Source organism: Pleurodeles waltl, chromosome 10 (assembly GCF_031143425.1).
Source record: "Pleurodeles waltl isolate 20211129_DDA chromosome 10, aPleWal1.hap1.20221129, whole genome shotgun sequence".
NCBI lineage: Eukaryota > Metazoa > Chordata > Amphibia > Caudata > Salamandridae > Pleurodeles > Pleurodeles waltl.
In genome coordinates, this window is record NC_090449.1 from 38,148,099 (window position 1) to 38,164,210 (window position 16,112).

General features: G+C 42.5%; 1 protein-coding gene across 3 annotated transcripts in view; it reads right to left on the reverse strand.

The window, feature by feature from the left end:
* Nucleotides 1–1,407: 1,407 nt before the first annotated feature.
* CXXC1 (CXXC finger protein 1) overlaps nucleotides 1,408–16,112 on the reverse strand; it is a 70,408-nt gene continuing 55,703 nt past the window's right edge. For all 3 annotated transcript variants that reach the window (XM_069209615.1, XM_069209614.1, XM_069209613.1), the window contains 6 exons: nucleotides 11,046–11,156; nucleotides 10,621–10,670; nucleotides 10,224–10,320; nucleotides 5,848–6,000; nucleotides 5,245–5,403; nucleotides 1,408–1,703 (listed from right to left, as the gene is read on the reverse strand). In XM_069209615.1, coding sequence (XP_069065716.1) covers nucleotides 5,257–5,403; nucleotides 5,848–6,000; nucleotides 10,224–10,320; nucleotides 10,621–10,670; nucleotides 11,046–11,156 — 558 coding nt within the window. In that variant the 3' untranslated portion in view covers nucleotides 1,408–1,703; nucleotides 5,245–5,256. The remainder of the gene's footprint in view (nucleotides 1,704–5,244; nucleotides 5,404–5,847; nucleotides 6,001–10,223; nucleotides 10,321–10,620; nucleotides 10,671–11,045; nucleotides 11,157–16,112) is intronic.

Consider the following 16,112-nt stretch of genomic DNA (forward strand, 5'->3'; position numbering starts at 1 on the left):
TGAAGTAATAAAGGTGACAGTCAGGGAGTACTGTATGGCCCAAATGTCACCCGGACCGGCACGTTATTTATTGTATGTTCATAATGTGTCTGAGCGAATGTTACTAACCCGCTTTAGGCTGGGGGCTCTCTGCTGGATGCTGTACTTTCCCCAAGGGCAGTTCTCCTCTGGTGATATTTGTATTTGCCCCTGTGGTGAACAATCCCCACAAACACTGTTGCACTTTGTGTGTGTTTTTTGTAAATGTTACAAGACTTTAAAAAAAACTGCATTTGGTCCCACTGCTACAACAAAAATATTTTACTAATTGTAGGGCAGCTTTGCCCTTCCTTCGCCAGCTGAATGATCGTGATGTATGCAGTTCTGTGGGTCATTTCCTAAAAGGAGCGGTGGCTTGGCGTAAGACGTTGCTGTTTTAATCTTTTTTCGGTTTGAAGAGAAACCAGAGTGTTGTTTTAATCTTTTTTCATAAGATGAAGTGCTCTGTTTTTAGTAGGATTTTATGTAGGTTTTTATGGAAGATTTGTATATATGATGGGTTCTTATATAAAGTATTTTAATGTGATTTTTTTATGATCTATCTAACGTATTCATTCATTCACTAGGTTTCGTTTGTTTCAGAACTTACCATGAAACTCAAACCCACACCATCATAATTGGTGGTTTTTAGTGAATAAAGTCCATCTGGTGTACACAGAGTACACCGGAAGATCAACAAAGTAGTATGTAGAATTCCATGTATAATTCTCTTGGATTTTGAGCATCTGCACACGTGTGCTAACATATGCAAATCAAATGTAGAAATCTCCAGTACTTAGCTCTAAGTATTTTTGTGACTTACCTCCTTTGTCCTCTTACCAGTGCCTTTGCTCTACCAAATTCTAGAGAACTTGGATACAAAGTCAGTACCAGTATCAAGTGCTATATTAGGGTTAATTTTACCAGATAATGAGAAAAGCTACCACTTAACTTATTTTGTTACTTAAACTGTTATTTGTCCTTTTAAAATGTCATTGTGCTAAATGCAAGTGCAATGCAGAAGATGGTTCACGCATTTATTACGAGACAGCAGCAGTGTGAGCAATAACTGCGGCCAATAACCACGCCCATTAAACACTTCATTTGTTACCTTACGTCTCTGTAGTTGTCAAACAGACAAGTAAACAATTCACTGGGGCCTGATGACTTTCAGGCTGTCTTGAACAAATGATCCTAGGTTCAATATGAACAGTAGTGATCAATCATTATTTAGGCTAACTACATCCACACATAAGTGTCATTGTTATTCACAGGCACTGAAGCTCATCATGTAGGAAGATTGTATTACAAACCGCCATTTAATTCTAATATTGCTTATGGACCTTTTTACGCAGCCCAGCTCAACGTCAGTTAAATGACACATACAAATTCAGAGTATAACAATTTATATCTCAAAGTATATACAAGAATGACAAGTACAAATGAACATCATTGACTATCTCAAGCTATTTACAAAAGTGACAAATGTAAATATACATCTGCTTTGTTTTCACCTCTAAGAAAACATTTACAAGGATGAAGGAATATGGGCAAATTTCTTGGAATTGTACTTTCATATAAAACCAATTGAAAACGTCTGCCACCCCAGAAAAATACACTCCCCCTGCTTTGTTCAAGAGGTGAGCAACTGAAAGCGATGACCACGAAAAATACTGCATCCAACACTGTGAGAACAAGAAGAAAAAAAATACATATTAGAGAAGGCTGTTGGAGGACTTGGATCCATTTAATTTACAGCATTTCACATTTGCATATTGTTCATGTCAGAGAAACATTGGTGAGGGATTATATGACATTGGCTCAAGCATCCTTTGGTTAGGATTGCATTTCATATCATATCATGAAATTTTCAAATTTACCAGCACTGTTAGTGCACTATAGTTTCAAGACATGAGGATAGGTGTCAACAGGTTTGAAGACCTAAAGAAATGCACCTGGAAGTCCTTTTCTGGAAATGATTAGAGTCCCAACACATGACTAAAAAACCCTGTTTGCTCTCAAATAAAGGAAAATGGAGTGGAGAAGGATGTCCTCAGACCCTTGAAAAATACTACAGAAAAAACAATTTTGTTCTGCAAAGATGACTTGTACATTTCACTGTTTTGAAGAACAACATCCAAAGAACATTGGAAATAACCATGAACAGTGGATTTTATCAAATGGATTAGCCACCTTAAGAATTTATCAAGTACTTTATCCTACACACATCTAAAATATTCTCTTACAGGCAAGGTATGTATTATCAGGAACAGCAGGATAACACGTACAACGTCTTTGCCATAGTTACTGGGGACCATCTCTACACTGAAAAGAACAACAAGGTGAAGGATGGACTGCCTGAATTAATCTCCACTATTGTTACTTACTTTGGGTGCATGCCATTGTTTTTTGTTTACTGCACCACTGGAGGGAGAATTCACCTTTACACCCCAAAAAGCTGAACTGTATTCACAATTGCTTACGTTAACACTCAGAGGGGATGTGGACCTACAGTTCTGACTGGATCATTCATTTTGGGGCAGGCTGAAGACTAATATGCATACAGTTAGTCTCCTGCTCTAATGACAGAGCGAACAAAACAGATAGATTCAGTAGTATTACCTAGACTGGTTCAGATTAAACTAACCCTTTTGTTCCTCACATTTTTATTTAGTCAGTGTCATTGTAAACAATCTTTCACTTAACTCTTATGTTTTGTCCACCGGCTCCTATTCAACATTCTGTACCACTGTCCGAATCAGTGCAGGAACTAAGAACTCCTTTCACTCCTCCCACTTCAATTAGTTCTTAATTGTATCACATGCAGGCATACTTGCTGGGGTTATTGTTTTTTAAACTTGCCTCACATCAGCAAAATTTAGAAACTCATCAGGCAAGTTAGGCCCTTCTAGATTTATGTCTATTTACATGCACCTCATAGCATAACAAAAACACCTGCTTTATTATGGCACACAAACAGGGCCATAGGAAGGGGTAAGGGCATGAAAAGGACTTTTCCATCAATCCTGTCTACATAAGGTAAATTATGTACAGTGAAAATACATTATGGAAGCCACCCCTTAGCGTGCGACCTGATTTAGGATTTCTAAGGCAAACAGGTTATTAGGTTCCAATTACAACAACTGAGTCCATTTACTTCTGGTGTCCTAAGTCCACCATACCACTGGGCATAAAACTAGCAGCAGAGCAGGTACACCTCTTAAGCACCTACCCCTATACCTATACCTATAATGCGGTAAAGCTTACCCACTGTGTTGTGGGCTACAAACTCATTACACAGCAGAGACATTAATAACCCTCAATAATGCTTCCAATCTGGCCCGTGCTGTTAAATTAAAAAGGAAAATTATTTTCTACACTAAATACTAAAACTGACAAAAAACAGATGAATAAGTAAATGATCCTCCCCCCCAAAAGGTCTCCAGCAGTATTTTAGCTTGCCCACTCCCCTGGTCTGGGAGTGTACCTCTGGTGGGGGAAAAGGGCACTAAGCAGTAATTTTTTTGCTATCAATAGGAAAGGGTTGTGGGCTTTTCACCCTTGGGATCAGGCAGCATCATGAGCACTAAAGCCACAGCAGTTTCCCCCCATCCACCCTCATAGCAGATTGTCGGATTTACCCTTAAGTCACCCTTACGGGGTTGAGAGAGGCTGGAGATGGGGTTAGAAAGCCCTCTCGATACAAGTCATAGATAAAAAATGTGGTGGGCTGGCCTATGCTGCCATCGGAATGCATCCCCTCCCCTCACCTAAACCCCAAGGATATTTCTGCCACCTTCTTCATCATATTGATGGATTTTGCCCCAATCTGACCTCCCCAGGCGGAAGAGAACCATGCAGAAAGTCCAAAGACACCTGGGCACATTTTCTAAAGAATGGGGTAGGGCACTGTAGTATCTTGGCATTGAGTCTCACACCCAGACAAAAGACTGTATTTCTTCCCTAGGGATATGCAGAATGAAGGACAGGATTTCGGGGTTACCACCCTTCCTCTCAGCCAGCGCAAATATTGTGGTGTAATTGGGATACAATTTTTTAACAGGAGAAGTGTGAAAATGCTAGGTAGTAGGACTTTTGTTGATCCCTACAGATGCTGGAACTTTCTCACTCAGAAACAAGACAATGCTGTGATTTGAGCCAAAGTCTGAAATTTGCAGGGCACTCTTGGTACGAAAATGTATTGAGCTCTATGCAAGCCACACCACCCTGGACTTCCATGGTTGTAAAGCATTCAGAAATGGCTGGAGGGGTTTAATCTTCGCCGGTCCCACTCAACCCAAACAGCGCAGACACCTACATCTCAAGAAAAATTGAAAGTCTATGAAAATGATTTTTTCCATGCAGCATTCTGGTGCCTCTTCTGTCAAAGATGATAGGCCTACCCACAAAAATACAATTATGATGACTGAAACGTGTGAACACTGAATAGTAGAACAGTTGTTATTGTTAACCGAATTGACTTCCAAAAATAAATAAGTGTGGAAGAAAGAATACAATTTTCAAAATCCCACCTAAATCAATTATGCTAGGTTTCTCCAAACTCAGTATTGTACAAATAACCACTACTCCTAAAAAAAAAAAAGATTCTTGGACCCCAAAACAAAATGTGCAGCCTTCTTTCATTCCCATTTTAAATTTATAACATTTTACTTGATGAACAGAAGCATGGTTGGAACACAATAAAACTAATTATAAGTTGCAGCAGTGCGTATGGCTCGGAGTATTACGAGTTTCTGAAGAACCATGAAATACTTCATATCCCTGTGACCATAAGAGTCCGACAGACAAAACAGAATATCATTTTTGTAGAACAGCAAGTGTGGCAAAAAAAAAAAAAGATGAAATAGTTTCTTCTAGTTTTTTTTTCTTTCCCTACTTACTTTCAAGAGTTATGATTTCAACAGTTAGTTTCTTTGGGAAAACTGAGTGATCTACACCAATGATCACTTGCTGAATCAGAATGTTGTCTACTTTTTAGAAATGTACAGCTTTACAGGTTCATCCCTGAGATTCACAACACTTTCCCTCTCGTACCTCAAGTAGTCGAAAACTGCAAAAATAGGAGGTATTTACGACCACTCAGATAACTGCAATGATCATTATTTTACAACCCACGTGTTCCTGAAAGCTGGGAATAATAGCACTGCAAACCTTTTAGTATGACTTTCAAGAATATCAGTAAGCCTGTCACATTCCCACAATCACCTTTTTAGAGTTTCAGCGCTCAATGTTGCTCCTCAGATCTGTAGTCAGAGGGTCGTGCTGTATAGTCTGGTGCAGCATCAGGGCCAACAGCCCCGCCCGGTTCGTCATGGCTGTGCGGACATTGCGCTCCTGCTCAAACAGCTCGTCCAGCTTGTACCACTTTAAAGGCAAAGAAGAAGACAGGAGTTACTCCATGCAAGGGGTGTGGTAGTCTCAAAAGGTGCAAAGTTTATTAAATCTCAAAGGCAGTTGTTGACAGCAGACCCCAGAGTGTATAGGGACTTGTTGACACACTGTCTTAAGATTATTCCACCTTGAGACAGCAAACCATGACAAACCAAGAGCACTTCTTTTTTCTAATAATAGTTAAACTTTCAGGGGCTGACCTCAACCCACAATTATGGTTACACTGAATAATATGATTAAGGCCTACCTATGAAATTACAGAAGCCTCGGGAGTATTTAGGGATCCCTTTGGGAAATGTATAAAAAGGTCATTTCGGAAGTGGGTCCCCTAAAGAGACATCAAGGTCACAATCCCCCTTCCTTCTAACCATTCATCCAAAAACATTGTGTGAGTTAACGTTGAAGGCTACTACATACCACACGGACACGCTCCAAGTCCACTTCTGCACGCCGAAGTTTCTCCCAGCAGTAATGACGATTGCACTTTCTCTTGGGCACTCTGCAGAACTCACCAGTCAGTTCAAAGACGTCTTTCACCAGGGGACAGCCGCACACTTCATCAGATATAATCTAATAATGGAAGCGAATGTAGGAAAATTAGGTATTGTGTGGCAGTGGAACAATTCAAGATCACTAACGTTTAGCCAGAAACCATTGCACTGGTCAGTGCCTGCATGTCCTCTCAAAGCCTCGCCCAACACATCTACCTTTACAATTAATATTGCTTCGCTGAGCCTATGACTGTTGCCCATGCAATGTAAATGCCAAGTTGGTTTCATCACAACACAGATATAAAGAGGAAAGCTCAGATATTTGTTTTTACATTAAAAAATCTCAACATGAAGTAACTTACTAGAACTCTACATGTTTCACTCTAAAGGTGGTTCCAAAAATCCTTTGAAAGTGGTTTGGTGTGCAGCCCCAAGCTCATCGCATAACAATACAATGGAGGTTAAAGGAGAGTCCAATTTCGCAGAATTCAATCCTATAAGCAGTCAACAGAATAGGTCTAACAAGGATGCGAGCAGATACATTCTGAAGGCTCTCTTGGCCAGAAGAAACACCTTGATCGTATTAGATAATAGACTTGGAGAAAAGACAAAAACCCTTGCCTTGAAGCCCCAGTCAAAGTTTCCTGCTTGCATTTTTGGTAAGCACATACCATCCTTGATCCAACCAGTAGCCTTAGAGTGAGAGTAACTGCCACCTTCCAACTACCATGAGTCACTAAAGTCTTTCACCCTTGCCATTTGTCCAGATTACATTACTGTATGCACCATCATTCAGAGTTTTGGAGATATTTAGGTTTAATGCAGCTGGTCCCTAATTCAATAGGTCAATACAGACTTATAACTCAGTTTTAATGCCTAGTTGGTGAGCCAACTCCCTCAGGAACCAACACCACTGGAAAATTGTGAGCTCAAGTAGCACTTTGAGATACGTAACATTAAAGCCCTTGAAGAAAGTTATATTGAGTGCTGACTCTTACTACATCTGCCACCATTCAACAACAACAAAAAAAACTGTTTGGTCCTTAAACTAGCTCCTGACTGGACACAGAGTACTACATACCCAGAATCCAAATGAAATTTGACACAAAGATTCTTGGCACCCTACAGTTCACCATTTGCTATCTTTGCTATATTTTACGCCTTCCTCCTAGATGAAATCCACACGGATAGCCCTAATCAATTTCCTAGCAGGCTCCTTAAAGTCATACAAAAAACAATCAGATTGCTTAGCTGGCATTTGAAGGTCTATCCCTTTTATTGCTCTTTCCATGAGCCTTCAAAATCTACCAATGTTATCAGGAGGAGAAACCACCTGATGAGAATCAGGTGTAGATGGTGTCGGAAGCAGGTAGTTGTCCCATTCATTGGATGCACTTTAGTCGTCTGGTACTTTACCTTCCTCTTCAGAAGATATTCAATCACCTTCAGGTGGAACTGCAATGACTGACAGGTTGTCCTTTTCGGTGTATGAACTGCTGAAAAATTACATGGTGTGCCCCGAGTAGGAGGCTGCACTCGAGGAGACGGAAGACTGTACTGGTTGTGGTGACAATATAGCCTTTGATGGTTCTGGATTCCTCTTGTAATAATTGTGTAACATGCTTTGTAAATCATGAGCCAAGGCCCTTGGTGCCTGGACCACGTCCTCTTGAGGCTGGTGCGTGACTGGCTGGAGACTGGTTCTTTTGTAATGATGTGGATAAGTTACTATAGTTAATGTTTTTTTCAGCCCTTGTGTGCTAAGGATAACCTGTACTGCTTTTTCAATAGTACTGCTAAACTCCCACCTCGACGACAGTGAAAGATCCAAGCACGCAAATCTATGAAGGATCCAAAACTGGAGAATAAAAGGCTCTGTTAAGCTTTGAAAACCTGTTGCTGTTTACTCAATAAGCCTATAATCTAGTTGTGGCTGGTTATGGACCAGGGTTTGTGATTTTGTTCACTTTAGGTTTTTTGGCAGCTGTGGTTTTCCTTTAGCATGAAGTATTATTGCACAAGCACTCTAAAATACATTCCCCATAATCAAGAAAGAATAAGATCACAATCTTTCTCCATAGTGGCACCCTTGGAACTTGGGCCCAGTTCTTGGATACTGTAGCACACTAGGCTTTCTCCCTTACCACCAAAACATCACGTTCTTTCAACTTCTATTACTCGCTCTCACCTCTCATAACCCACTTGATTAACTACAAAACTGGTTAAAGCTTAGCTCCAAGCATAAGCCACCTCTGGCAAAAGATCACTACAACACACTGCTTTTATAATAAAAATCTTTAGGTGGAAACCTTTAAATCCCACTATTTCTACGCCTCTGACCCTAAAGGGTATTTTCTTTCCTTTGGACTATACTTTAAAGTACAACAAACCCTACTACAAATTAAAGCAAAAACTAGGTTTAAAAAAAAAAAAAAAAAGGAAAAACAATAGTGTATGCATAGGCATAGCTACATTGAAGGCAAAAGCTGCTAGCTGACCTAGTTATCATGTAAAGCATAGCTCATGGCACTTGGTCACTGGGCTTATCTTTCTGCACTTTTTCTGAGGATCCCTAGACACTGGGCTCTGCCCAATTTTTTTCCCATTTATTTATTTTCCTAAATAAAGTTAGGCAGTTAGGGCGGATGGGATAATCCACCACAAACACGATGGTTATCCTGTCTGCCTAATTATGTGCCTTATGCCCTAGGGCGCTTTTAATAAGGGGGACAGAATATCCTTCACATTTGTGACAGAGTACCTATCCGGCAAACTCTAAATCAGACCCAGAGTCTGTGCTCCATTTTCTTGATAAAGAATTTATTTTTGGCCTTTGTTTCTGAGAGAACCTGTCTTCATTATTTGTCAAATGTCCCAAATTTGGTAAAAGGGAGTCAGAGAGCTCACCATGATCACAGCATGCTGTGTCTTCTGGATAATCATGACACCAAAAGTATTGTTCTTTCTGCCTGAAAGCATCAAGGAGAACAATAAGGAACATAGGGCCTCATTCTGAGGCCGGCGGGTGGCGGTCGCCGCCCGCCTGGCGGGAACCGCCATATGGCCACTCCGTGGTCGAAAGACCGCGGAGGCCATTCTGGCTTTGCCCATCTGGGCTGGCGGGCGACCGCCATAAGGCCGCCCGCCAGCCCAGCGGGAAACCCCTTCCCACGAGGAAGCCGGCTCCGAATGGAGCCGGCGGAGTGGGAAGGTGCGACGGGTGCAGTTGCACCCGTCGTGAATTTCAGTGTCTGCTAAGCAGACACTGAAATTCTTTGTGGGGCCCTCTTACGGGGGCCCCACGACACCCCATACCGCCATCCTGTTCCTGGCGGGCGAACCGCCAGGAACAGGATGGCGGTATGGGGTGTCGGAATCCCCATGGCGGCGCAGCAAGCTGCGCCGCCATGGAGGATTCCTGAGGGCAGCGGAAAACCGGCGGGAGACCGCCGGTTTTCCTGTTCTGACCACGGCCAAACCGCCGCGGTCAGAATGCCCTGCGGGGCACCGCCAGCCTGTTGGCGGTGCTCCCGCCGACCCCGGCCCGCCGGGGTCAGAATGACCCCCATAGTGAAGGGACAAATTTGCTTAGTAGGGAGTATTAAAGAACTCCTGCTGCTTTTCCTCTATCACCTGCAAAGAAGGTTGCTTAGCTTAGGTGAGCCAAAGCTGAGCCTCACACAATCTAATCTAGCATAGCAACATACTATGGTACCAAACTCTAAAAGTCTAATACTGTGCGACTTTCAGGCACCATCTCCTTTTTTGCTATAAAGTGCTCTGGTACAAAGTAAAGGGTATAGAGCACAGATCTTCAAACCGGTAGGCAGGCCCCCCTAAGGGGCCTCAAATGATCCCAGGTGGGGATTGGGGGGAGGAGGGGAGGCACCAGGCTCTGGCCAAAAGAAGCATTATGCAGATAAAAGTGCTCTGTTTTAAGCAGAAAATGTTTATTGCATTTTTTTAAACAGTAACAGAACTTAACTGCAATGTTTAAATAAGTCTAGACATTGTTAAACATTGCCAACTTAACAGAATAGTTCTGAAAAATTCTGAGGGGGGGGGCAGATTTATTTTTGACCACTGGGGGTGCACAGCATTTACACATTTGAAAACCACTGGTGTAGAGCATGCTATATCAAATCTCTCAGAATAAATAAAAACATTGTAAACAAAATGTCAAGGCATTTTGGCCTGAAACTATTCTTAGAACATTAAATGATAATGAATAACACATTAACAGTGCAAGAACAATTTAAGAATTATGAAACCCTGCATTAAAATAGAAATATGATACCCTACCTTTGGGTCACGTGAGTGTTCTGGACAGAGAACCTGCAGACGTTTACAATACGTCTTGCTCAATGGATTATAGACATCACAAAACAATCGAGTTGCCCTACGAAAAAAAGAAACACAAATATAATATATACACAGTGTGCTGCAAACTGAAGGCCAGATACACAATAAGAAACATCATCTTGAGTGCTGAATAACTAGGTTAACCTCTCAACTTAAGTAGGGCCACCTCACCTGAGTGCCCCTGAAACCTAGAAAAGGACATGATAAATCAGTCAGGGCACTAAACACACACCATGGCCTACAAGATACATCAGCTTGCACAGTATGTCGTTAACTGGTGTTATAACCACCAAAAATATTGCAAGAGCTTAAGTTATGCGTATATAGAGGCTCTTACCCCTCTATCCGGGTTGGGTACATGGATCCAAAGGAAGTCTGACTCTCATACTAGTGAAAGAGAAAAAGAGAAATAAAACTAGTCAGTGGGAAGGAGAAAAAAAAGAATATCGAGCAGTCACTCAAACCTGCACAAAAATGCGTTCAGAGAGGGTGGTGAGAATCAAACATTTCTATATCAGGATTGAAGGTGAAATCAGAAGGATTGGCAGGGGTACATACCACTGTCTCTTGTTTATTTTAAGAATAGCCAGTAAATAAAAAATATTAAAAAAACAACACTGCTGTGTGCTCTAGCCTGAAAAAATGCAACTACAGCAACGGATAGAGACTTTAACACGCAACTAGATAATTCTTGCGATTATGCTTACAAGATCTGTCACATGAGTCCCCATAAGGAGTCACTTAAAGCAACAGGGGCCATACCTTAGCGTAGCAGCGCTCCATGTGCCTCAAGGCCACCTTAGGGTTGATGGGATGCCCACAGGAGACGCAGAAGATCTGGAAGTCTGAGTCATCACCGTCACCTTCACTGGTCTGAGCATGCAGGACAGACAAGATTATCAGTATAGTAAATTATCATTCAAGCACATTTAAAGTCATTTATGCAGAATTCTATTTTATTATTTAGTGTTGTTGATACTAGGGAAGAGGTGAAATTAGCAAGATTCAGTGTTCAGGATGCCTGCATCAATGATCTGCAAGCACTTCCATCCACATAAAATCCAACACCTCAGTGCTATCTCATAGGCTGTTGTGGTGTCATCGGACAGTTAGTGCAAGCAGGGTTTACACATGCATTTGTTTTTTATAATTATACTGTTCCGTGTACACAGATATCACTTTGAATGTGTGGACAGCTTCACTGTTCCGTTGTCTTGTTTATTAATTATTTTACTGTAAATTCACTAACTTGATGTTTTTATAATAACATTAAGGTATATATTTCTACACAAAAATCCTGCGTTTTAATTAAATATTTATATATTTTTTTCATGAATTTTATAGATCACACATTTCTAGTGCTGCAAAACAGCACAGAAGAAGACTTTGTTTAACAATCCTCATTTATGAAGGGTCGAGCTGTCTTCTGCTTAGCATTGCCTATACATGCTAAAGCAACCCCTCCCACCTTGGAAACAGTTGCCCCTATCACAGCTTTTGACCCATATGCTATCAAATTTACACCATCGGGTCAAAGCGCATGATTTATGACTACTCCAGTCTAATGTCTGGAGACAGCTTAGATTCAGGAATGAGAAGGATGCACTTTTGAACATACAGATGGTTGTGTATTCACAAAGGTTTACACAAAGACTTGGTAATTTGTTGATATATGGAGAAGGCATTGATGCCATTTCCGTTCCAGCTCAGAGCATTATTGATCAAATAATTCCAAACGAGGTAGCCCGTGCTGCTCGGTTCGGGACAAGCGATCCTTTGAATAACAGAATATGTCTAACAATTGCATTTAAACTATCATGCAATACTAAAAGTTTGACAAATCTCTTTAAGGTTTCTGGATTGCAAGAAGTTGGCAAATTAACCAAAATTCTGTGAACTTAAGAGATGGTGATCAAGCAAGGCAGGAGCAAACTCTTCCAGAATTCCAAAAAACAACTGTTCCTGAATAAAATGTTTTGTATTATGAGTTAGAATGTCGTAGGGCTTACAAAAATGACCACTGAAAAAGACGACAATGACGTTTGCAACAAGCATGGATGGTGGAAGAATTCGAATTGCTAAGTTATGTATTCCTGTTATGAGATCTTTTAAGAGATACTTTAAAAGGTGGCCTTGCAATTCTATTTAGAATTACTGACAAATGGATCTGTATGCGCTTCACACCAACTTTAAAGAACAGTTTGCCTTAAAAGTTGCAATTTCAGTTGAAGAGGAAATTGTTGATCTTCAGTTGTTTCATGATTATGTCCCACTGGACTTGGTAATCGTCTTTCTTTAAGAAAATATAATGTTCGATGGCATATGTTGCTGCAGATACACATGTTTAGCACAGTCCGCTGCCTGGTGTTGGGCTCGGAGTATTACAAGTTGTTTTTCTTCGAAGAAGTCTTTTTTGGTCACGGGACCGAAGGACTCCTCCCTCTTCGGCTCCATTGCGCATGGGCGTCGACTCCATCTTAGATTGTTTTTTTCCGCTGTCGGGTTCGGACGTATTCCTTTTCGCTCCGTGTTTCGGTTCGGAAAGTTAGTCAGAATCTCGGAAGAAAGCGTCGGTATTGTTCCGTTCGGTATCGGGATAGTTAGGTACATCGACACCGATCATCGGAAGACTTTGGGGTAGCTTCGATCCCCCATCGGGGCCTGGTCGGCCCGACCGCGTGCGACATCGAAGCCGATGGAACGGACCCCGTTCCGTTTCTGCCCAAAATGTCACAGTAAGTATCCTTATACAGATCAGCACTTGGTCTGTAACTTGTGCTTGTCCCCCGAGCACAAGGAGGATACCTGTGAGGCCTGTCGAGCCTTCCGGTCCAGAAAAACACTCCGGGACCGAAGAGCCAGGCGTCTACAAATGGCGTCCACGCCGACAAAACAACGTTTCGACGACGAAGAGGAAACATTCTCGGTTCCGGAATCAGAATCCGGAGACTCCGACGTCGAACAACAACAACAAACAGTGAGTAAGACGTCGAAAATAAAAACCATCGAGAAGACAAAAGCCCAGGGGACGCCACTGCCAACAGGCCATGGCTCGACCCATAAAACCGGCGAGCCGTCGAAGGCGCCGAAAAAGGGCACGCCCATAGCGAAGACACCCGACTCCGGTCGAGGGACCGCCATGGAGCAACCTCGGAGCCGAGATAGCGGCTCCGAGAGGCAAAAACAAGATGCCGGCACCGAAAAACATCGGCACCGAGACACACTGCCGAAAGCCACAAAAATTCTGTCGGTGCCGAAGCCGAAAAAAGATTCTCTCTCGGCGCCGAAAAGTTCCACACCTCCATCCTACACAGATGAACAAGGAATAAGTGGCCAGATGCACAGATTTGGACAAGAGCTCCAAAGTGTAGAATCAGACTACACACAAAAGAGACTGTACATCCAGCAAGACACAGGGAAGATATCAACCCTTCCCCCAATAATGAGAAAAAGAAGGATCGGATTTCTCAAGGATGACGCACAAGCCAAAGTGGTTAAAAAAGTCACGCCTCCGCCCTCTCCACCACAACAGGCATCGCCGGCACAAACACCGCCACAAATGCACTCACCAGCGCAAACTACCATAAGTCAAGATAATCAGGATCAAGACGCTTGGGACCTATATGACACCCCAGTGCCGGACAATGATCCCGATTCATACCCCACAAAGCCGTCACCGCCAGAGGACAGTACCTCATACTCGCAACTGGTGGCTAGGGCAGCAGAATTCCACAATGTCCAACTGCATTCCGATCCTATAGAGGATGATTTTTTATTTAACACCCTCTCGGCTACACATAGCCAATATCAATGTCTCCCAATGCTACCAGGGATGTTACGGCACGCAAAACAAATTTTTGAAGAGCCCGTAAAATCAAGATCCATCACCTCAAGGGTGGATAAGAAATACAAACCACCACCCACAGACCCAGTGTTTATTACTTCGCAGTTACCACCTGACTCCGTAGTAGTAGGGGCAGCTCGCAAAAGAGCAAATTCCCATACATCTGGCGACGCCCCACCTCCGGACAAAGAAAGCCGAAAATTTGATGCGGCAGGAAAAAGAGTAGCATCACAGGCAGCCAACCAGTGGCGCATCGCAAATTCTCAAGCGCTGCTGGCCCGATATGACCACGCACACTGGGATGAGATGCAACTTCTCATAGACCATCTTCCCCAGGAATACCAAAAAAGGGCGCAGCAAATAGTTGAAGAGGGACAAACGATCTCAAACAATCAAATCCGCTCTTCAATGGACGCAGCCGATACTGCAGCGAGAACAGTCAACACTGCTGTCACCATAAGGAGACACGCTTGGCTCCGCACTTCAGGCTTCAAACCTGAAATCCAGCAGGCTGTCCTTAATATGCCCTTCAACGAGAAACAACTTTTTGGCCCTGAAGTGGACACAGCCACTGAAAAACTTAAAAAGGACACAGACACGGCCAAAGCCATGGGCGCACTCTACTCCCCGCAGAGCAGAGGCTCTTTTAGAAAAACTCCATTTAGAGGGGGGTTTCGTGGCCAACCCACAGACACCACCAGCCAACAAACAAGAACCACACCATATCAGGGTTCATTCCAAAGGGGAGGTTTCAGGGGATATAGAGGGGGTCAATTCCCAAGGAGTAGGGGAAAATTCCAGACTCCAAAAACACCTCCACCTAAACAGTGACTTTCAAGTCACACAACCCCTTCACTCAACACCAGTGGGGGGAAGACTAAGCCAATTCTACCAATCTTGGCAGCAGATTACAACAGACAATTGGGTATTAGCAATAATCCAACATGGCTATTGCATAGAATTCCACAAATTCCCACCAAACATCCCTCCAAAAACACGCAAAATGTCACCACAACATTTAGAACTTTTAGGACTAGAAGTTCAAGCACTACTGCAAAAGGATGCAATAGAGTTAGTACCAGTACAACAAAAAAACACAGGAGTTTACTCCCTGTACTTTCTAATTCCAAAAAAAGACAAAACATTAAGACCAATATTAGATCTCAGGACACTAAATACCTACATCATATCGGACCACTTTCACATGGTCACACTACAAGACATCATTCCACTGCTCAAACAGCAAGATTACATGACCACATTAGACCTAAAAGATGCGTACTTTCATATACCGATACACCCTTCTCACAGAAAGTACCTAAGGTTCGTATTCAAAGGAATACATTACCAATTCAAGGTGTTGCCATTCGGAATAACAACTGCACCAAGAGTATTCACAAAATGTCTAGCAGTAGTAGCAGCACATATCAGGAGACAACAGATACATGTGTTTCCTTACCTAGACGATTGGCTAATCAAGACCAACACAGTAAAAAAGTGCACAAACGACACCACATATGTCATACAAACCCTTCACAAACTGGGTTTCTCCATCAACTATACAAAGTCACACCTCGAACCGTGTCAGACACAACAATATCTAGGGGCAACCATCAACACATCAAAAGGAATTGCCACTCCAAGTCCATAAAGAGTGCAAGCATTCCACAAGGTAATAAGTGCTATGTTTCCAAACCAAAAGATACAAGCAAAATTTGTGCTAAAACTTCTAGGCATGATGTCATCATGCATAGCCATTGTCCCAAACGCAAGACTACACATGCGACCCTTACAACAGTGCCTAGCATAACAATGGTCACAGGCACAGGGTCAACTTCAAGATCTGGTGTTGGTAGACCGCCAAACATACCTCTTGCTTCTATGGTGGAACAGCAACAATTTAAACAAAGGGCGGACATTTCAGGACCCAGTGCCTCAATACGTTATAACAACAGATGCTTCCATGACAGGGTGGGGAGCACACC